At 41.2% G+C, this 23,227-nt stretch overlaps 1 protein-coding gene across 2 annotated transcripts; it reads left to right on the forward strand.

The window, feature by feature from the left end:
• Positions 1-400: 400 nt before the first annotated feature.
• On the forward strand, positions 401-23,227 carry nap1l1 (nucleosome assembly protein 1-like 1). 2 transcript variants are annotated; one of them, XM_083935553.1, is made up of 15 exons: positions 401-508; positions 6,232-6,270; positions 7,508-7,596; positions 9,904-10,006; positions 11,142-11,283; positions 12,955-13,047; positions 13,434-13,562; positions 13,775-13,846; positions 13,936-14,075; positions 15,034-15,179; positions 15,290-15,309; positions 16,045-16,167; positions 16,507-16,539; positions 16,689-16,739; positions 21,373-23,227. In XM_083935553.1, exons 2-15 carry the CDS (start codon positions 6,254-6,256, stop codon positions 21,409-21,411), a joined length of 1,197 nt encoding a protein of 398 aa, XP_083791679.1. In that variant the 5' UTR covers positions 401-508; positions 6,232-6,253; the 3' UTR covers positions 21,412-23,227. The 2 variants fall into 2 exon arrangements, with proteins under 2 accessions (XP_083791679.1, XP_083791680.1); XM_083935554.1 differs by having other exon boundaries at positions 12,955-13,035.

Below are 23,227 nucleotides of genomic sequence, written 5' to 3' on the forward strand. Positions count from 1 at the left end.
TGATGAGGAGGGTTAGCACTTGTATCAGCTTGATGATGGAAATGAAGATGTGTTAGGCTACAGCTGGAGGAGCAGGTGGATGATGAAGATGATGGAGCTGCTGTTGCTGATGCTGATGATGAGAATATTGCGATGGTGAGATGATGGGGATGATTAAGAAAGAAATAGTGAGGAAATTGGTGATGAGGAAAGGGGGGGTTATTATAATGATAATGATAATGAATAAAGGTGATCAAGAGGTGTATTTCATAATGAGAAAAAGAAGAAGAAGAAAAGAAGATCACTCTTCACCCCTTCTCCCCTCTACAGGGGCACACTCTCCGCCCCTCCCATCAACAGCGTTGCCTCGGTGACTGCCGGTTTACGTGATGACGTCGGATGTATATGAGCGCAGGCGGCGGGATCTCTCTCCCTTTTACCGCCATCGGAGCGGAGTGTCTTTCTTCCCCGGGACCTCTTCACTGCGCAGCGCCGCCTCACCAGTCCGACCTCCGGTCACACAGCCAAGGTAAGAGACAGGACTTGGAAACGGCTTCGGCGCCGACGCCCCAAGCTTGTGTGTCTCTTCAGAAAGTTAATTTTCAGTTGGGTTGCTTTGGTGAGCGGCGGCGGAGGGAGACCGCTCTGCTCTGCTAATGCTAACGTTAGTCCAGTCAGACAGCGGCAGCAGCCATTGAGACTGTCTCCACCATGATGTTACACGCGATTAAAAAAATAATAAAACAACGAGTAGCATGTACGTCCGTGTCCCCTAGATTGTTATGGCAACCAGTGCATTGATAGAAACGACAGGTCCTCGGATAAATGCTGTATTTGTCGGCGTTTTTCTACATTTGTTGACACGTGTCTTGTATCTTGTATTTTAGGACTTGACCTTATTTTTTGGAGGATGGTGTTCAGGGTGGGGAACAGTGGATGGGAGTCTGGACTAAAGGGGAACCGTTCGTGGCAGTTGGTGTCTGAATAGCCGTTATTAACACATGACGAAAACGGGTTATAAGACGTTACCGGAGCGGTGGCACCACTTCCTAACTAGCCCATATTTTCTAGCTACGGCACCGTGCCTGTCGAAGCTGGTCCTCCCACTTGCACAGCCAAAGTATTGCGCATCAAGCTAGCAGCACATAAGCTAGCTTAAGTAGCCAGACACATCGAGGCAGGGCAGTGACAGACCGAGCAGGCCGGCTAAAGTTAGCCTGTTTACTAGCCCAGGGTTCGGCTTGTTTGTGGAGGAAGCGAGTGGACATTGGCTGTTTGACGTCCGACGGTAAACGTCTCAACAGGTCGCATGAATAACTTGGTCCACATGAAGTTTTAAAATGTGGCTTCGGAGTGAGCAGTTGGGACAGCCACCCGGGGCTTTTTTTTTTCAGTCAGTGATGGTCTACTAGACGAGCATGCAACACGTGGTCGCTGGGCAGGATTAGAGAAAAGGCTAGTCCTAGAAAGTAAAAGGTCTGCGTGTGTGTGTGGACCAATGTTTCACATGGATATTGTTCATACACGGATCTGAGAAAATATAAATAATCTAGTGGCCATTTGTTTGTATTTTGTGGCAGGGATTAGATGATTAAAATGTGTGTTTGTATGCATGCTTGGCACTTCACTTCAAACTGATCATGACTCGTTAAAGCTGTAGTTTTCCCAAATATATCAGGTATGTCTCATAAGTCATCACCTGGACAGGTCAGATGTGAATGTTATACTCACGAGATGTTGTTGAAATGACACTTTTCCATGGAGATAGTTTATATTAGCATTATTGTAGGATCTTCTAGTGATGACATACATACATACACTCATATCTCCCTACATTAATTGGAACTGGTCTCTGTTGTTTACCTGCAATTGTTTTTGTTCATTAGAAAGGAAGCATTGACCTGAACTTTAAACACCAAACAAGACATCACATTTTTCACATGTCAGTATATTTGAAAAATGTGCTGTGCTGCTAAAAGCTTTCTACAGTACTTTCCCATCAATAATTTGGTATAATAGAGAATACAAGATGGCTGTATTGGATGAGTGTCATTTTACCTTTAGATATAGTAGTGTAGTATGGGGCATATGTGCCTATTATTTTATAATGTGCAACTGGGCCATTGTTGACTTAAAAAAAGAAATGCTTTAAAGCTTATTTCCATATGATTATTATTTTTTAAAATGACAGAATGCAGCTCTAAGTTGAGAAATGGGACATGATTATAGCCTCAAATCAAAGTCCACACGGACTGCTCTCTTCGTCACTTATCCCCCCATGGAAGAAGAAACAATTTGATCCGTCACGTGACTTTGTTCAGAGCTCAGGGAACTGTCGCATCAGCTCCATAGTTGAATAATGTTGCTGTATTAGCTAAATGTAGGCCAGCTAATATAAAGAGATGGTGGTGATATGATGGCTCTGCTGAAAGGATATCCGTCTCACTCATTTAAAAAAGGAGAAAAAAATCTAAAAGGCCTCCTTGATTTAAAAACGTATACGTCTATGAAAAGTTTCATCTCTGTAGCTGATTTTTGTATCCACTCTGACTCCAAAATGTTCTGGGCTTAAGAAATAGGGAAAATTGTCCTTCACAATGTCCATCCAAAGGTATTTTTTCCATTAATATAAAGCAGAAAAAGATGCGGTAGTATAATGATACACCATTTAGCTTGAAAGTTGACAAATGATTGATTTGCAACAGAGATAGGTTTAAGTTGTGATTTGACCATTCATAACAGCAGGGCTGAACAGCAGATCTTCTTATGATTGAAATAATGGGTGCGCAGTATAGACAGTAGAAATTTGCTCTACGTAATGGATTTTTAAAAGGTTGACACAGAAAACTGGCAACTCAACAGAGACTGGACAGAGAAGTATTTGTTTATAACTGTCACTATGAAGCCTGTGTGTTTACTCTGCAACGGCTGTATATCAGTGTGAAGCAAAAATCTGAATTGGTAAAGTAACAAGTAACTTAAGTTATCAGATACATCTAGTGGAGTAAAAAGTAGAATATTTCCCAATGAATTGTTGTGGAGTAAAAGTATAAAATAGCATGAAAGAAATACTCAGGTTAAAAAACAAGAACCTTAAACTTGTACTTCAGTACAGTAATTCAGACACATTTATATAAAATTAAAGATAAATTAATATACCTTGATATAATATCTGTCACTGTCTATGCTTCAAATTATGGCGAGATATAAATTTTAGACCGTGCCCTTGAAATGAAAAACAGCATTCCCTTCCTGATGATTTGTTTGAGGTGGCTACAGGAAGTCAGTTATTAGCTTGATTACAGACTAGTTTAATGGTCAAATGTACAACTTTGAATTTACACTAATGAGTGGACACTAGTTTGAACAAGTTGGTTGGTCAGTCTTTATTTCCAGAGAAAACTACAAATCTTTTTATTAAACAATACCAATATGTGCAGCTGTCAGTCTTTCAACGAGATATTTGCTACTCCTACTTAACTATTAATGCACACTTTAGTGGAAAATGGACAGGATGCTGTTCTTTTATTTTGGCGACAGGGTGGTGTACATTTAGTGGAAGGATAAATTGCTGTTTCATGGCCGCGGTTGTCTTTCTTGTACTGTTGTAAGATGATGAGTCCTGGGCATGACTTATTACAAATGTGGGGGTTTGATGATATTTGAGGTCAACCACACACAAGTCTTCAGTGACGTTGTACTGCTTTGACACCAGTATTAAAACTTCCACCACCTCAAATGACCTACACGTCTGTTATATTTGAAAGGCAAGTCCCTGATGTGTCCCTTACATTGAGAAGAACACCGTGTTAATCCATCTCTCTAAAGGGAGGAAGGTTCTTGGAAGGGTGAGTGCTAGGTGAGACAGCCAGGGATGAACCGGTCTGGACAAACAATGGGATTGCTTTTTTTTAAATCTAAGCAATGGGCCCAATTCATCCAAGCCCAGGGTTTTATAAATATCCTTATTTCACACTAAAAGCAGGAAGTTTGTTTAAAAGCTTGTGATCAACTGGAAATAGTCAGGTTCTCACAATAAAAATCTTAATTGCTCATTCAGTGTACACTACTCAAAAGGACCACACCACTGTGTTATTTTAGTAATTGAGAATTCTTCTAATTATTCCAATAAATAATCGTATAAGAAAAGATACAAGAAGCCGTCTGTGTGGTTATTAGGGCTGAAGCAATTACTCCGGCAACTCAAAAATTAGTCAGGGCAAAATCTCTGCCTCGATGATTTGTTTAATTCCTATCCCGCGCGTTATGCACCCTGTTCAGCGCAGGGATAATTTTTCCAAACAGACTGTTTTGCGGCTGCACACCACTACTTCGGGAAAAGGTGGAGAATAAATTCTGGATCATTTCACACTTTAAAAAAAAAAAGCCAAAAAGGTGCAATGTGCCCACTGCAAACTAGGAGAGTTCTACCACAACAGCACAACATCAATGATTCAGCGTCTGAGCCGAAAACAGCCAGTTGTTAACGCCACCGAGCGCCGCTGTTCGTTTTAAGGAGGACGGTTGCTGAAGTGACGGACAAACAGGAAGAGAATGCGTAACTTTAGCTGTCCTCATCAATGTTTCTATGTTTAGTTTTTCTTGGATGTTGAACATAACATCACGTTTTGTTCGTTGCTTGTTGTTACGGTAAACAGGGAGACACTCGCTCTTCCTGATATCTCTCTAATTAATTTTCTAAATAAATCTATTTGTCTTTAAACCTGTTTGAGTAAACACGTGCGTCACGTAGAATTTTATGCACCACTTTAAATTGTTTAAATAGTAAACTTATTCATGGTAAATAGCGAGTGTATTGCCTTCAACACACAATCCATTCTCTCTCTCCCCCTCAAACACAAACACACACACACACACACAAACACACAGCCCTGTAACGTTACCACATCAAATAGGCCTATCCCAGACATAATATATTTTTCTTAATTATAACTTTTTTTGCAAAATTATATATTTTTTTTAGTCGATTAATTGATGGACTAATTGGTAGAATACTCAATTACAAAAAGATTTGATAGCTGCAGCCCTAGTGGTTACTGTATCCGCCTGGTGTCGTTTTAGGAGACTAAATGAAGATAAATGCAGTGAACTGCTGCAAGTAATACCAATGCACTCTGGCTGTGGTGCTTGCTGGTTCTTATTATATCTGTCTTTTTTAAAAATCACCATCAGTCGATCTAATTCATAAGGATGTAAGAATAGTGTGTATTTAGGTGTAGCGTTTTATCCGGTTCCATCAAGAATTAGGAATAGTTTGTAAGTATTTATTTATAAAGTCCAATTATCTAGGGATTCCCTATATCAGGTATTTTTAGCCCAATCCAAGTCCTTTAACATTGGTATCTGCCGGCATAGTCCAGTGCAATATTTTTATTTACTTATTTAAACATTTAGTACATATGTATCTGATGTGTTGAAGCCTACTTTTATCTGGAACACCTTATTTTTTTACCAGCTACTTGATCCAAATACTGGAGTGAAAATCTTAAAAATATGTATAAGCTTAAATTATTTACATGATATGAATAAAAGATTAATGGAAGAAAGTGACTGCTGGAATTGATGGAGTTTTTGGAACCAATGGAATTAACCCACTCAAGGTATTAAAGTGGTGTTGTGTCTGGGTTGGCTGTGCACAGCTCTCGATGCTGTAGGCCACTTTTTGCGATTTCTTCGTATTTCTGGTATTTGTCAACGTAGAAGATGCCATACTTCCTTATTTGGCCATGCTGCTACATGCTACACCCTCACCTGCCGGCGCAAGCACTCTGCAGTTTGCACTTTTCACTTCAGTGTTAGCATAGCTAGTCGCACAACATGCCAACGCTAGCTTTAACAGGTTTACATCCAAAATAAACACCAAAACAGCATAAAACTGGCTGAACTTGCAGCTTCCAAGTTAAAGTTTAGCCCTTATTCCAGCCTTGTATTGGACCAGGTTAATGAAAAACTCCAGTATGAAGGGCTGCAAACAAACCCATGCTCGGACAGAGGTGCTGTATGGGTGCTGCAGCAATGGGCAGTATTAGTAATATTGTGTTTTTTTAAGATCAAAGCATATAAACCTATTGTAGCTGATGCGTAAAATACAAAAATTACCCTAAAAACGAACAAAATAGGTCCTCTTTAAGTATCTTAAAATTTGCATCAGGAGGTAATTGTGAAGTCAAATGTTAGTCAGAATTGCTTTGTCTCCTGTTTCTAAAATAACTTTCTCTTCTCTCTCTTTAGCATCACTTGAGACTCAGCTAAGATGGCAGACATCGACAAGTAAGTACATCATCTACCAGCTACTGTGTCAGACACTTGGCCTCTCTGCCACCTGTCAGCCCCTTTGGTCTAATGCTTGTGATGCCTGAAGCTGGCATCACTGATTTGAGCGAGGTGATATAACATGATTAAACCCATAAAGGGCAGTGCAGAGGGCTCTCCCTCAATGAGCCCAGATGACTACGGTTATTTACTAAAGCTAGGGCTGTCTGAGATGCTATGCCTGGGCTCAGATTGCATCATGTAGTTTAACACACCAAACCACACGACATCGGAGTGATGGATCTAACATTGTTCCATCAGAGGTGACGCTCCAGTGGTTTTTAAACTCACGCACACATACGCTCGACCATTGATTTCCATTCTGTGCTGCGGACTGACAGGATTAGATGAGACGGATGAGGCCATGCTGGTGGAGCAGCGTATTCAGAATCTAGCTCTCCTGCACTGCATCTTGAACTAGGGTGTCATGTTTACAAAGCCCTAAACAACCTCGCACCCTCATACCTGACTGATCTCTTCCACCGCCACTCCCCACTTGCTCCCTCCGCTCTGCTGACGCCAACCTTCTCACCCCCATCACCAAAACCAAATATCGCACCCTGGGGAACCGAGCCTTTGCCATCGCCACCCCTACCGTCTGGAATTCCCTGGCCCTCGCCAGCCGGAATTCTGCCCCCATCATTCAAGAGTCCGCTTAAATCCCATCTCTTCAGGATCACCTACAACTAAAATCCACCATCGTCCACCATCTTCCACCCTCTGTTTTTCTATTAATGTGATTTTCTCTCATTCTAGTGTTGTTGAACGTGCTTCCTATTTCTCTATATTTTTTAATATGTAAAGTGTCTGAGTACTGAGAAAAGTGCTGTATAAAATCGATCTTTTATTATTATTTTATCATATTGTTTATAATAAATAAAAATAAACTATAAGGTGTAAAATGACCTACAAATGTGCCCCTGAGCAAGGCATGTAAACAGGACTGCAGCTATCGCTTGTTTTCACTGAACTGAACCAATCGCTTGCAGTATTTATCAAAGGTGTTCAGTATTGTCGCCAGCTAATGCAGCAAGCGAGGTGGCCAAATCTCTGGCAGCCTCACCCTAAACATGCCAGATGCAGTTTGTGGCTGGTGCTATTTCTGTACAGTCAAACAGTCTGAATTGTCTGTGTTTTGGCTGACCTTTCCTTCTGTCTCCCCCCCCCCCCCCCCCCTCGTGTCTCCCCCGAGCAGCAAAGACCAGGCTGAGATGGACCCAGCAGATATGGATGATGTGGAGGAAGTGGAAGAGGAGGAGACGGGAGAAGATGAAAACAGCAAAGGTAGGTCTTTGCAAAATGCTACAGTACAGATTGTTGATGGTGGAACTGTCATTTTATATTTTAAAACATAGACCGTCTAACTATACTATATACGTCCATTCCTTCCTATGGGTACCCTCGCAGTCACTGATGTTTGAGAAACTCCTCCTTTAGTCTTTCTTTGAAAACGTTTTTCTATATTTTTTTTGTTGGACAAACTGTAAAGTATTTTATTCTAATTTCCTGTGGAATTAGACATAGGCTGTTGAATTCAATTCAGTTGCTTGAGGATGTTGATCAAATTGTGTAAAGTTGAAAAGCAACTAGTTTAACACATTGTGAATTTTAGTAATTAGCATAGGCTACACCACCTGAATTGGAGTTAAATAAAAGTGGGAGAGTTCAGATTACAGTCATATACATTAATTAGGTCCCTTTTTTATCTTGGTAATGCTCAATATGCATATTTCATAAAACTGGAATGGGGAAAAACACACTTTTCCTCTATCTGTGTGGCGCCCATCTGTAAGGAGATGCATTTCCTTGCCTGTGCTTACTCCGTATACTATACAGAATTAATGACGCAAAACAAAACGGTGGAAAAGAGGCATAAAACTGATGTGAAGTTGTGCAGCGGTAAAGAAAACGTTTAGATTACATGTTCTGAAATATTTTCTTATCAATTGGGTGTGTCAAAATGTGATACAGTAGAAGAGTAATTGTCTGAACTTTATGTGCCCCTGTTGATGCTTAAGTAATTTGCATGACATGATTTTGAATTTTAGTTCAGAGCTGGGAGGCACTAATCCGTTTTATTTGGGATCTTGATGTTAATGTTAATGCATCCTTTGAAGCGCAGTAAATATATGAGCCCACTCTCGACTCATTGTGGATAGATATAAATGGCTGTTTGGTCTCGTCTATTTATAACAAGTTTTTAATAGTCTTTTTAAAAGCTACATTTGAAAAAAGGCTCAAACTGGCTGCCTACGACTGATCTGTCATCACGTCCACACTTAGGAAAGCTTTACATGAGGTCTGGAGGCTGATGGGAGATTAAAAGTGCATGAGTAATACAGTTCGAACTTGTCAATGCAGCGCACACTCATTAAGAAACCGCACATATCTGCTGCTGTGAGACATGAGTAACAAACTCAGAGGGACCCACAAATAACAGCTCAGTTTATAAGATAGGAAGAAGTGATTGGTTTAAAAACAAAGGGTGAAACTACATCCATTGACACCAGTGTAAATTGTACAGCTACATCCAGCCCCATCTTCACGTTTATTCAGTGTTTCAGATGGTGATGCTCCACATTTTCAAAAAGGAAAACAGCGATGCATAAATGCTCTACCTGTAAATGCATAGGTGCGTGTGTGCGTGCCTGCGTGTGCGTTTGTGTGTGTGAGACGCAGCAAGTCTTTATACCATACACAATTTAGACGGTAACAGAGGGTCCGACCTTAAACACCAGTAACAATAGTAAAGGTGATGTACAAGTGTGACTTTTCAAGTGAAACATTATTGCGCATGTGGAACAGTGAAGACACTAATGTTTTTTTGTTGAGCATCTGTGGTTATACATCTACAAAACATTGTTGTGCATCTTCTAGAACCTGAGGGACATGGATGTGAGGCAGGCATTTTAGGACTTAACAGGGGGCACACATTATCATCTCGAAAAAAAATGGCCCTGTGGTAGCTGACCCTCCATTTCTGTATCCACCAAAAAGCATCTTGTATCAAAGCTGCATGTTGATTTAGACAAGCACAGTTGTATTTCTTAGACAGGATGCAGAGTCTTGGCCAGCTGATCTATGCTAGTTGGTAACACATTACAAGTGAAATGCCCAGGATGTGGCAACAGAGAAAAGTGACTTCCAATCTCTTTTAATCTTCTCACCTGCCAGCAGCAATCTGACTGAGCTTTGATAGGTGCAAGCAATGTGTCATACACCTGGCTTGTACCGTCTGGCACCCTTTATTGCCGACTGCCTACTCTTATGTCTATGCAGCCTCGGCAATATGCACGTCATTAACCAGAACATTCACGTTTACCTTTTATTTATTGAAATCACACAATATGCTGTAAACCCGTATGTGAGGTGACTGAATGCTCTGAGCAGGAAACTGCTCTTGTACTCTGCTCCACCCTGCTTTCATACTCTGGTAAACACACAGTGCTGATAATGTGCAATATACCTCCGGATGGCTCAGCCATTGCAGGAAGGGTCCAGTTCTAATACTGAGTGGAACAAATAACAAATATATATATATTGTTTTTTTTTTTTTTTAAACCTTTTTTATATATGCGTTTGTGTTCTCAGCTCGTCAGCTGACTGTGCAGATGATGCAGAATCCACAGATCCTGGCTGCTCTGCAGGAGAGGCTGGATGGTCTGAACGGCTCGCCGTCGGGGTACATGGAGAGGTGAGACCTGATGTAATTTTTGGTAATAACTTAATCTTAGAACGCATTTAAAGAGCTTGTCGTCTTGTCTTGTAGCAGAATGTCGCTGCAGCAGACATTCAATGTTTGTAAGGACTTTCAATTCAATTTTATTTATAGTGCCAAATCATAACAAAAGTTATCTCGGGACACTTTACAAACTAGGTAAAGACCACACTCTATGATTTACATAGACCCAACAATTCCCCCGTAGAGTACGGTGGCGTTGAAAACCTTCCCTATAACAGGCAGGAACGTCAGACAGACCCAGCTCTATGGAGGACGGACATCTGTCTGCACCGGTTGGGGAGAAAGAAAAGCAGAGAGACATCACACAATATGAAGTAGGGAAGATGCTTTTAATAGCAGCTGACTACACAACTGCATCTTTTATGAAACGTTTTGGCAAAAGGCTGGTAAACTAGTTTACTGGCGCTAGTTCTGCTTCACTAGTTTCCCCTCACTGTGTTGGCCGAAACATCACTTTAGGTCTTGTTCTTAAGGTCTTGGACTTAGCCAAGAAGACACACAACTTCATTCACTACAGCAAGACTGTGTGGCTTTGCTGCTCCGCAGTTCTTTGATCAACTTGTCGAGTATTTGGCACCAACAAATTCCACAGTTACAACAACCCAGCACTCAGGACTAAACATGCATCCCCTTGCCAGGATAGTGCATGCGTTTTAACTTGCCATACTGCAACGTTGACTCTGTGCTACCTCACTCCAGCTCTTCAAGCCTGGATTAATTTTGCACCGAATCCTTCTAAAAACCCTGGGAAAACCCTACGAAGGCCGACCGAAGCTGTGGTCACAGGTTGCCATGATGCAGCAAGATAGAGCTGAGATATAAAACCTACTAATATTCCCGTAGACCATGACAGGCAACAATTATTACCTTAAACAATATGGTCAGAGTGATTGCTCTATACAAATTGTAGGAAGAATTACAATGATCCAATTTTCATTTGTTTAGGTTTTTTTGCATAATTTGTCAGAAGTGTAAAAAATTGTAGCCATTTTCAGTGAAAGGGCAAAGTGAAAAAAAAACAACTGCTCTTTATGCCGGGATTTTTCCAGGATTGTACTCATCTCTGTTCATGTCTGTCATCCCACAGTTTACCAAAGGTTGTAAAGAGACGTGTTAACGCCCTCAAGAACCTGCAGGTCAAATGTGCTCACATTGAAGCAAAGTTCTACGAAGAAGTACATGAACTGGAGAGAAAGTATGCAGCCCTCTACCAGCCCCTCTTCGACAAAGTACGTCATTAACATACACAATTTATTGTGACCTTCCTTACTTGTAATTCTGCAGCTGTTTTTATTAGCCGCTGTGAGATCATCCTGATCTCGCAAGCTCCATTGTATTTTAATTGCAGATCAGTCAGGCGGCCGGACCAATCAGCGTTGGTTTTAAGTGTGACAAAACAAGAAGCGACTGTTCAGTGTAAACAACATGACTGCTTCTGCAGATAAGATTGCAATTGTGCCTTTTATCTGTAAATTCACGTCACACAAACAACAGATATCCTTTATAGACATGTTGCCTCGACGCTGTTGGCATGTGATACGCTTCGATGATCTGATTGGTTGATTTGGCCCCTATGTTGGTGATAGACAGAGGTTTATGTAATCAGACACCGGTATTTCTGTCCCTTCCTAAAAGATCTCCAAACGAGAGTTCCCAGATGGATATGCTGAGCAAATGCAAATCAACCAAATCTGGGCCGAGTCATGTTATGTTTTTTTTGCACCTCAGTTGTATAAGAATTTGTGAAATCATTTTTTGTTTTTCTAAATACAGTTAGACTTTGTGCTTCTCCTCAAAGCATAAAGTAAAAGATTAGCATAACAACTAGTTTCCTTTTGACATTACAAAACCCAAAGTAATCGTTTGAGCTGAACATGAATTGGGTGTTTCTTCGGACTACTACATTTTGACAGCCCCCCCCCCCAAGTGTAATGAATTATTGACTCCAGAGAGGCTTCTTTGTCAAATAGATGTGAGAGTTTATGAGGAGATACCTGGGGATAGAATGACACCAGTGACCGTATGCAGATTTAATTTTTTCCATTGTCCTAAATTTAAATTATGATAACTGAGATTCTATGTGTTTCCTTGTTAACAAACCTTGTAAAACTTAAAGTTGAGATCCACAGCATTTGAATAAAATGTCTCAACCTCAAGGCCCATTAATTAAACACAGACCAGCGTGAAATTTCCCAAATGCATGACCAGGAGTCTGTCAAGTTTAATGACATCAAGGCTTTGGTCAGTATCTTTAATTGCGTTATAATTGCACCGTTGGTTGGAGATCATTGTTATACCGCTTTTGGATGCATGGCTCATCAGTATAGACAATATTATGGTTCAATGTAGAGGACTGTAAGGCTTGGTGATATATCAATATGATCATTTATCATATAGTGATGAAATCATATGTTGTGATACACAATTACATCCTCTAAATTGACAATAACAAGCATATACTAAAATCATATGGTTATTTCATATAGACTATTTATGTATTGAGTTACCAGAGAACTATATACTGTATATATTGTGATAGAGATATGAAATCATCTGTATTTGGATAGATTTATTTTTATTGTCCAGCTCTGCATGATTTAAGATACAACAATAGGTGTGTGACTTGCTTAGTAAATGAGGTTTAACCTGCTTTCCCCACATGTTGCTAACGCTAGTAATGCGACGTTAAGAGCCTCATTTGTTTTCATGGAAACGGCCACTTATGGAGAAGAGCCTTCATGCCATCTTACACATCACTGAAACAATTCACACTTCTGTTCTTATTACTTTGGGATTTCATCATTTTCTCTTTCAGAAGAATCACGTGGTATGCAAATTAGTTCCACAAGGTACGAACTTTAACTCAAATCTTTTTTTTTTTCTTTTCTTTTTTTTTACAGAGAAGTGACATAGTGAAAGCAGCTTATGAGCCCACAGATGAGGAATGTGAATGGAAGGCAGATGAAGAGGAAGAGCTGACAGTAAGTAAGCAGGTACAGGTGACATATACACCTGCATGCTTCCTGTCTGACATTTCATGCATGTAGCTTTTAGTCTCATCCAGAGCAGAATGAACTTCCCAAAAAGGCAACACTGCATGCAGTGTTTAAGAAAGCACACAGGAGTCAGTCACTATCACGTATTTCAGATGTCTCTATTGCAAGGCAGTTATACAGTAAGATCAGTGATTTATTTTAACTAAGGTTTTTGCCAATTACATGGAGCTAGTTCCCTTGCTCTATTTTCTCTTTTCTGCATCTAATCCCCAATGCGGAGTGCTGTATCTTTTTTTGGTGAAAAGCTCTTTGTTTCGTAATGTAAAAAAAGAAAAATGTCTGAGCAAGCCTTATTTTGAAGAGAAAATGTCTCCCTCAACTAGGACGAGATGAAGGAGAAGGCCAAGTTGGAGGAAGAGAAGAAGGACGAGGAGAAGGAAGACCCCAAAGGCATCCCGGAGTTCTGGTTAACAGTTTTCAAAAACGTGGATCTGCTCAGTGACATGCTGCAGGTAGGTTCATTCAAGCGGCTGCTGGAGTGCCAGTGAAAATGGGTCACAGACAGTGTCTGCTTCCAGCTGTGAAAAATCAGGATATGCTTCCATCTGCTGGCCAAATAGTGTAGAACATGGGTTTGCATTGTGGATTGTGACAGCCTTGTATATTCCTAACAGAAGCACCTGCTGTATGTTTTTCCAATTGCTCTGGTGCTTTCTCTCCTCAGGAACACGATGAGCCCATCCTTAAACATTTACAAGATATTAAAGTAAAGTTCTCAGATCCAGGGCAGCCAATGGTGAGTAAGCAGGACTTGTGTCAAAAGGCTGGAACCAGTCGGTTAACTTAGAACTGTCTGTAATCGTGATCTCATTTGGTCTGCCCCAGAGCTTCACATTAGAGTTCCTCTTCGAGCCCAACGACTTCTTCACAAACACAGTGTTGACGAAAACTTACAAGATGAGGTCAGAGCCTGACGAGAGCGACCCCTTCTCCTTCGATGGACCAGAGATCATGTGCTGCACAGGGTGAGATGTTTTGCTCAGTTTGGTCTTTGTTTTCAATGCTGTTGTTGTGGTGGTGTATGGTCTTTTCGTGGTAAGGGCACAAATTGACGATAACTTATCGGTTTTGTCTTACTGTGCATTCACACCGAGAGCGATGGAGGCGATTAAATCGCTGGCAATGCAAGTATCGCGTTGCTTGATCACATTCGTCACATTTTCAATAATCGCTTCAATCGCAGGTAGCAGCCCCAGGCTCAGCCTTTCCTGCTGTTGTACTATATGGTAAGTTGTGCTAGTGCTAACCACCGATCTGAATGCTTCTAAAAGAACAGAAATGAGCTCTCAGATGTGTGGCTCTTAAAAAATGCGTTGTGTTGTAGTGAGATCAGGCAGTCAGTGATTTAACCTCCGAAGCCGTGCAAGGTAGTGCAGAGCGAAGCGTATCCCGGTCTGAGACAGACAGCTTTCTTCTGGATTTCTGGCAGACTAGATGCCTAAAGGCACGTTGCTGCCATCCACAGGTCAGAGATAAATACATTATATTATATCAACAGTCTGATTTCAGACTGGTTTCGCTCTTACCGCCCGGATCGCATCGCTGGAAGCAACATCGCGTGTCATCGCGGCATTTACATTGATTTTGAATGGAAGCTTGTCGCTTTCATCGCCTCTATCGCTTTTGGTGTGATTGCCTGGTTAGTTTATATCAAAAAGATGAGTTTTTTCAGGAGCATTATTTAGTTCCATACAGTCATAGTTCTTTGTACTGTTTATAAGGCCAACCTCATTATTATTTAATAAAACACCCCCTGAACAAGCAACAGGACCTGTGTCTTTCCTCTCTGCCTCTTCTTTCTCTGAATCAGTAGCCAGCTAGTTCCTAATATAAACCCAGGAAGTCCTTTTAGATTTGACATTTTAAAATGTTGGATACTGACCTTGCCTTCTCCCGCTACCATCTCCTCGTGTTTCACCTCAGTTGCACGATTGAGTGGACGAAGGGCAAAAACGTCACGTTAAAAACAATCAAGAAGAAACAGAAGCACAAGGGCCGCGGCACAGTGAGGACGGTCACCAAAACAGTCCCCAATGACTCCTTCTTCAACTTCTTCACCCCACCAGAGGGTAAGGATGACCAGGCAGAAATATTCATGCATGGTATTTCATAAAATGATCCATCAGATCTTTGTGCCTGCATGCTTAAACTAACCTTGACTCTCATCACTTGTTTACAGTTCCAGAAAACGGAGAGTTGGTAAGTCGGCGCACTTCATCTACACTATCAAATTCATTCTAGTTACATTTAGCATTAAACGGCTTTAAGCAACAAAAGCAAAATACTTATTTTTAGAATTAAAACTCAAATTAATAGTCAAAGAATCTGCACTCTGCTTTTTTGATAAACTTAGAATCTGGTCTAAAGTGAAACATCCCATTCTAACCTAACCCTAAGGCTACATCCACACTACTTTATATAAAATGCATTTTTTTTTTTTTACTTTTACGCCTGGCGTCGGCAGAGCTCCAGCTAGTCTGAGCTGTTCACCCTGTTTTAGTTTGGGATTGTGTTTTGTCACGTAGCCCTTTTTTTCGGAAGGAAACAAACATCTGCCCTTATAACCAGTGGTCAATTCAATGTGGAAAAAAGACTGCAGCCGTCTCTGACAGTGTGTGTACGCACCCTAAAGTAACCTGTTTTACAAATACAAATTTTAGATAAGGAATATGACTTAAATAAAAAAATCTTCAACGTGTTTTTCTAGCCAATTTGTGTAGCTTTAATCCCGTGTCCAGCAGCTTTGTCAACCTTACACATGTGATTGGCCTATGCTACATGTTTTCAGGCGCAATCGTATGGGAGCACATTATTTCTGAAGCGGTGCTAAAACGTGTATGAAGACAGAGATTGTTTTCAAAGGTAGTAATGTGGATGAGCCTGAAGGCATCTGGAAAAACCCTGAACTAGACTGACTGGCCCGTTTGTCTTCAGGATGAGGATGCAGAGGCGGTCCTGGCTGCAGACTTTGAAATCGGCCACTTCATCCGTGAGCGTATCGTACCTCGGGCTGTGCTCTACTTCACAGGAGAAGCCATAGAGGATGACGACGACGATGTGAGTGTTTCTGTCTAATCTCAAGAGTGACCTCTTCTTCAGTTTGACTTAACCGTTTTTACTAGGCTGTATTGGAATAAACACATGCCACCATTATAGAAGTTTCGCTGCCCAAATTGACTGTTGCTCCGAGTTTGGCTTTGTTGAGGGAACAAATGAGGGGGAAACGAGCTCTGCTCTCTTTTCAGCTGATAAAGTTTTGAAGGAATGTTCTGGTAATGGCTTGAGAGTGACTTTGTCACTTTAGCAATTGGCCTTAAAATAATGGGTCATTGCCAACCGTTGTAATGGATTTCTTGAAAAATTGAACCAAGCAATTCTCATGTTTGTGTTTTACAGTATGATGAAGAGGGAGAGGAGGCGGACGATGAGGTAAGACCATTTAGGGCCACAATAAATGTATGAAAGTGAGCACAAAATGCAAGAAGATGTATGGTTTTAGTGTTGTCATAGACATGGATAAGTGTTATTGTGGTTGTGTGGAGGAACCCCAGAAGTCTGAAGTTGTGCTGTGTGTTCAGGAAGGAGAGGAGGAGGCTGATGAGGAGAACGACCCCGACTACGATCCCAAGGTGAGATCACACATCCCCTCCCTCTCTAAAGATCTCTGGTGTCCTAAGAAAGGCCTTACTCAGCTGTTCTCAACTTTGCTGGCTCAGGATGCTCTTTCCAAAAAGTAAAGCCGCTCTTACTACAGGCCATTGATAGCTGCAGCGAACTCTCTGAACCTCCCACAGTTCATGAGGAAAAGTTAATTTGACAGTGAGAACCGTTTGGCATTACACCCTCCAGTGCCCTCAGAGGTTCCTGAGCTGCAGGTAGAGAACGGCTGTCCTTAATAGACTTCTCAATTTCAACATACAGAATACATACGGACAAATGCATCTCATTCTGCACCAGCTTTTGGTTTGCTTCAGCTTTTATTTTGTTGTGATCTTGATTTGGCTTTCAGACAAGAAGTAGATATATTTCCTCTTAACCAGATCCTGAAGCACCTGTATTTTTAGAATGACCCTTTTCACCAGTCGGTTAAGTCTGACCGTTGCATGTTGTTACTAAAACCTGAACCTTATGCAACACACAGATCCAGTATGATTGAAAGAAAGGGATTTTGACACTTTGAGATGTACCACATGTACAATATTAATTTTATGTTTTGGCCGTATTTAAATGCATTATTCCTATAGGAAACTTTGGCACAATAAATAAATAAATAAATAAATATATATATATATATATATATATATATATATATATATATATATATATATATATATAAAAAACAAACAGCATTTGGTTTGAATGAAAGCACACACACAATAAAATGTGAGTCCTCTGCTGTAGGCTGTTTATTCACTGATATATTCTGCTTCACTGCCTCCTGATGGAGGTAATGTAGCTGAAAAAGGGAATAAGCAGTGTACAGAGGAATAGCCATGCAAGCTCAAAAGTACTGCACGCAACAATAAAGACGATTGAGATGAGAACCGTGCTTCTAATACATTGTGTCATGGCATTTTCAGTTTGTTTACATGATGAGATTAAGTGTTACTTGATTTTGGTCTGAGTTTAGTTTTATTTTAATTATTAACCAGACTGGAGCACCATGTAAGTAGGGCTGCACAATTAATCGAGTGTTAATCTCAATCACGGTCTTAAATGAACATGAATGACTGAAGTTTAAAATGTGTGTTCATAGAAAACTCCACTGCGTATCAAATCAAGCGCTTCCTAAACTAACAGCCAGTCACCAGGGGGCGATCCACACATCTTGGCTTCACTTTTAGGGGGGTGAGGGTGGTATGCGGTGCCTAAAATTTTTCTAGATGTTGTGGCTGCTGTCCAGAGTAGAAGAATAATATACAACAGAACAGATGAGCGAAATGAAAATCAAATGTTTGGAGCAGGAGAAAAGCCAGTCCCTGCACCAAATTCAGGCGAAGAAGAACCAGCCTTGTATAATGTAGCACATAGAAGTGAAAGCAGAGCTCTGTTGATTTTTAAATGTGACCGTTCCATAAAAATATTTTGTCCCTGAAATCAATGAATTGTGCTAATCATTTTGGCTATAATCGTGCAGCCCTACTTGTAAGTTTGAGACGATGTAATCAAGCATGACCTCTGCTTCTTTGCTAAAAAGAAATGTCTTTGACATTCTGTATTCTGCTAGTTTTTTTTTCTTTTTCTCCTATTCATTAATGTTGCTTCATCTGCGGTCACTTTGGCACCTTTTGTCAGCTACTCTTTAAATTTTTCCTCACTAGGTTTAAGTGGTGACAGTAGAAAAATAACCCTATCCTGGTAGGTACAGCTTGTGAATTGTCAGCTTACTACCATCACACCCTCACCCTCTCAGTTTTGCTTTTTGCTTTCCTTTTCGTCCTGGTTTTCCATCCTCCATCCATCTCTCTGCACCCCCCACCCCCCACATGAGCATTCTCCTCTGCCGCCGTGCTGCACCCTCCCGAGTAACTAACCCACCGGTTTGTTGTTGGTTTTTTGAAGTTTAACCCATAGTGAGTTCTGCATTTGCACCTGTATTAGTTCTGTATGTTGAAGCTAGTCCAGCCCTCCCTTTTCTTTCTCCTCCACCATGTTGAGCTTGTCCTGTCCACAAACATAGGCTAGCTTTGAGGATTTGTCTGCCATGAATTTTGTGCTTTGTTTATGGATGTTTGTTTTAAATACCCATTTAAACATCATTGGTCCATTCGTCTGTGGTTTTTATCCTCCTTCCTGTTCACATTAGTTCTGTTCGGCTGCCTTTTTATTTCAATAGATGTGCTTCTAATGCTGCGATAATGGCCTTGGAGGACTGTTTGTGTGTGCAAGAAGGCCTAACCAATAGGCTGGCACATTACCAAAATACAAGAAATGCCAACAGAGTGTTTTAATCTCTGTGATGGTGCCATTGTTCTCAGCAATAATGGCTTGTTTTCAGCTGTTTTCATTAAAAACGTGATTGCTTGCAGCAGATACAAACAAGAAAAGAAACCATCAAGATGAGAAATCATTGGACTGAAGCTACATCATAGCCTGCAATAGAGGCAGAGCTGTTACTTTGGGTGTTTTGAGGAAAAGACCGCTCAGTGTGTCAAATCTTGTCTCGCACAGAGCGCTATTTTTGTAATCAACTGTCAGGAGTTCAGCCGCAGCCAAATGTGTAGCTCAGTAGCTAAAGTGACCTTACGTTGTTGAGTCAGTGTGGCATCAAGAGCAGCCTGAACAGCTGCAGTGTGCCATCACCTTCAGAAGTGTCTAATGTCTGTTGGAAGGATGCCCCACCCTAAGTATGATGGGGTCTTAAATATATCTCTGCACTTTTCATCCCTTATTGACTCGAGTGTTCCCTTTTGGTTTTTGGCAGCTAGTTGATTTGAGCACAATGGCCTGAGCTTCTGTTCAAGTGTTTACACTTATTATCCTGGAGCAGCAACACCCAAATAAACACTGTTGTCCCTGTTTTAACATTTTACAAGCACATACAAACTTCAGTCAGAACTTACCTGAGCTTAGCATAGAGACTGGAGACAGGGTTCTCCTACGGGTTTTTTTTCCCCCCGATAGAACAAACGAGTTGCAACACGTTAAGTAGGGAATCAAATCGAAATCCTCATCTAAGATTCTTAATCCATTCATAGCCTCCGAAAATAGATTTTTATTGCCCTTCAAAATAAGCTAGAAAGTGCTTGCTTGATATCCGACTGAAATTGTCATCTTGTTACACTTTATTCACATCTGAATAAGACCAGAGGACGTACCGTACCTTTAGCTCAACTGCGCTATCGGGAACCTGCTGTTAATGCCACGTTTTATGAGTGTTGATCATGCTGCACTCCATTTGGTTCATCAGAAACCGCTCAGTGGCGAATCAAATAAGTAGCGATAGGGCTAGGTGATGTATCAAGTTTTTGAATTATATAGATACATTTTTAAACCTGATAAAGGATTAGACACTATTGTGTATCGATTCAACAATTTTTGGTCCATATCGCCCAGTCCTAAGTGATAGCCAATGAGGTGTTAGCTTTTGCCTAGCCCTTAGATCTGTTCCCATGTCTTTGTTTACGTCATCCCCCACTAATATAGTGATGTAGCCCCCGTAGTTGTGCTCATTTTTACTGTCTCATCTCAGACATAGAGGACTCTGGAATCGATTTCAAGACCACACAGTCCGGGATATCACTAAATTTTCTGATTTTACTTTGCATATTTACATTGTTAGCTCATCAACTTTGACAGAAATGCGACCCGCCACAGTACCACTCCGTCACTTGGGTGAGAGAGCTATAGATGTGATAGCAGAGAGGAGCTACTGTGCAAAGCCATAAGCATGCAGCACATTACTTGCTCATTTTGAGTTTGAATACAAAGTTGTAGATCAGATGATAACTTTTTAGTTTGTTTATAATGAATAAATGTGACCTTGTGTTTGCATTGTTATACTTTATGAACACTTTACTCTGCTTTCATTGCGTAATTTGTCACACCAGCTTTATTGGCGTATACCAGACTGGAGTACTTGCTGAAATTATCCCTACTTATTGATTCAGTCTTTGAATCAAATCGTGACCCCTAAGAATCTAAATGAAATGGGGAAAGATTCACACCCCTAACATAAAGAGCTTTAGAGATGCTTGTAAGCAGATCTTGTTACCTTTGGACGGAGCTAGTTTAGCTGTCACCAGTCTTTATGCTAGGCTCAATGTCCCTACCTCCAGCTTCACATTCAACAGACATGAGGGGGGTATTACTCTTCTTATCCAACTCTCTGCTTGAAAGCAAAATAAATGCATTTCCCACAGCTCCCTGCCAAAACCCCAGTCTTTTCTGTTTCTTAACACTCAACCACAACAGTGGGGTCATTTTCCTGGTTCACTTGAGACAGTTACTGTTCCATACACTTTGGAATCACAGCATTCCTAAGGATGTTGCTATGACAAACATAGTTGTCATAGTGTCTAACTGGAATGTGTCATCGTCCCCACGTTCATCTGAGTCATGTTGTCTTGTCTTCAAAATAGTCACGAGGTGAGGACGTTTCCAGGTGTTCTTTAGAATTTGTAGCAGCTTGTTGATTACGTTTTGAAATGGCTTTGCTGTGTGTTGGTTTTGGTTTTTGTTTGCCAGGTGTGTGTGTGTGTGTGTTGCACGAGTGGTTTCGTCTTAACAACCCCCTCTCCCCACCCCTGTGATTTTTTACAGAAGGATGCAGCCCCCCCAGCTGAGTGCAAGCAGCAGTGAAGCCTGGCCTGGCTGCCTCGAGGATCAACTGCACTGTAACAGCTTATCAAATTAAAAGAAGAAAAAAAAAAAAGATTAAAAAAAATAGTTACTTACCGCCTTATAATGTTTTGTATTTTTCTTGGTAGAGAATTTGAAGAAAAAAAAGTTTCAAGATTTTTGTTACAAAAACTTATGGTAATATACTGAGAGCTGTGTGGCTCAATATACATAGTATTTTACTAGACCTGTTTTTCCTTCTCTTCCTCCTTCTCTGTACAATAGATAGAATACAGGAAAAAAAAATCTCCCTCAAACAGCATGAACGTGTTTCTTCACTGCTAAAACTAGTCTGGGTTCTTGTGAAGTCTTTTGTTGTATTTGCTCTTGGACAACAGCTGTGGTTTAGACTGCATCGCGGCGACGTCAATTTATTTCCTCCATGCCCCGACATTCTCTTCCTCTCCCTACCAAAGTTCCAGGTTGGTCCATTGTGGTTATCCCAGGTGAATATTTTTTATTCTTAGCGGGGCCTTTAGTACTTGTAAAAGCACTGTAGCATTTCCAGCTCTTGTGACGGAGGACAGATGGGGGGACCTGCAGCCGGGTGTCTATTCCAGTTTATCTAATCTTGCTGAGCATGGGATCTGGAGTTGTTTTTTTGGCCCCTTCCTGCACCACTTGTGCTCAACTACTTTCCACTCTCGATACATTCCAGTAAGCAGACTGGCTGGCAACGACGGTGAACCTCTCTTCAAAGGGAGTCCACTTTTCTTAAATTGGATGAACTCCTCTTAATTGGACAAAAATAAAATTCGTTTTGACCTTTTCATCTCATAATGGGTCGCTCCCAGGGCTCGGTACAGCCCGGTTGAGTCTCTTTAACATTCCAGAGAATTCTTAAGATGAGGAAGACGACGACAGTCTGGTGGGATGACCTGTTCGGGGCCACTCAGACCCAATAACCCAGTGCTTCAGGCTCCTCGTAGGTTTACAGTGGCTTGGCTGTCGTTTTTTTTCTATAGCACTTTGTACTAGTGTGTGGTGTACCGATGGGGTCCCATCATTGGTTAGCTGTCTGAGTACTCCTTGTAAGCAGCACTTTGTTTGACACCCCCTGCCTAAATTGCAATGGGGGTGTGCTGTAACCCCGCTCTGTGGAGAGTTCAACCTCTCCTATCTGGTTCTTTAAGTGCATTGCCTTTCTTACCGGGGAGGGCACACTCGACATGTTCAGAGGGGCTTTCTAGGAACACGGTTGGGCAGATGTAGCACATTAAATGAAAAGGAAAGTTCAAACCAGCTTTTCAAATGTCTGTTGACATGTCAGGTTCACCAAACCCCCCCTTTACTCATCGGTGTATGACCTTTACCTCTCATCTCACCAATTCATGACTGGTCAGTTGACTCACACGGACCTCAGCCCAGCCCCTGAGGTTAATTTTTATCACTGTGAAAGAAAGGGGAATTGTGATAAGGCCATCGTATTGGCCAATGACCCGCTACCCTCCCTTCCCCAAACTTCTTCCTTTTGTTACCCAGAAGACCACAGGGGAAGCATGTCAGAGCAATACAAACAGTAGCCTGCCTCCCTCCAGCTCCATTCTTAATGCCTTTTGGTTTCAAGTGTTGGTTGTGTTGGGCAGCATCGTGTCCACTGTGGAGAGCCAGGGTACTGCTCATTCTGCAGGGAGTATTCAGAACATGTTCATTGGAAAAGGACGTGAAGGTTTCTGTAGGGTCCTTCTGAGCAGCTGTTGTCAAGGCAAAATGCTATGCTACAAAAATACTAATGTACTCAATAACTGTACGTGTATGTTCATGAATAAATTGGTTA

This window comes from Echiichthys vipera, assembly GCF_963691815.1.
Source record: "Echiichthys vipera genome assembly, chromosome: 20".
NCBI classification, from domain to species: domain Eukaryota; kingdom Metazoa; phylum Chordata; class Actinopteri; order Perciformes; family Trachinidae; genus Echiichthys; species Echiichthys vipera.

Coding starts and splice junctions, on each gene's coding strand:
- nap1l1 (XM_083935553.1), top strand. Junction 7,597..9,903: donor AGAAGATGAAAACAGCAAAG/GTAGGTCTTTGC, acceptor TTGTGTTCTCAG/CTCGTCAGCTGACTGTGCAG. Junction 16,540..16,688: donor GAGAGGAGGCGGACGATGAG/GTAAGACCATTT, acceptor CTGTGTGTTCAG/GAAGGAGAGGAGGAGGCTGA.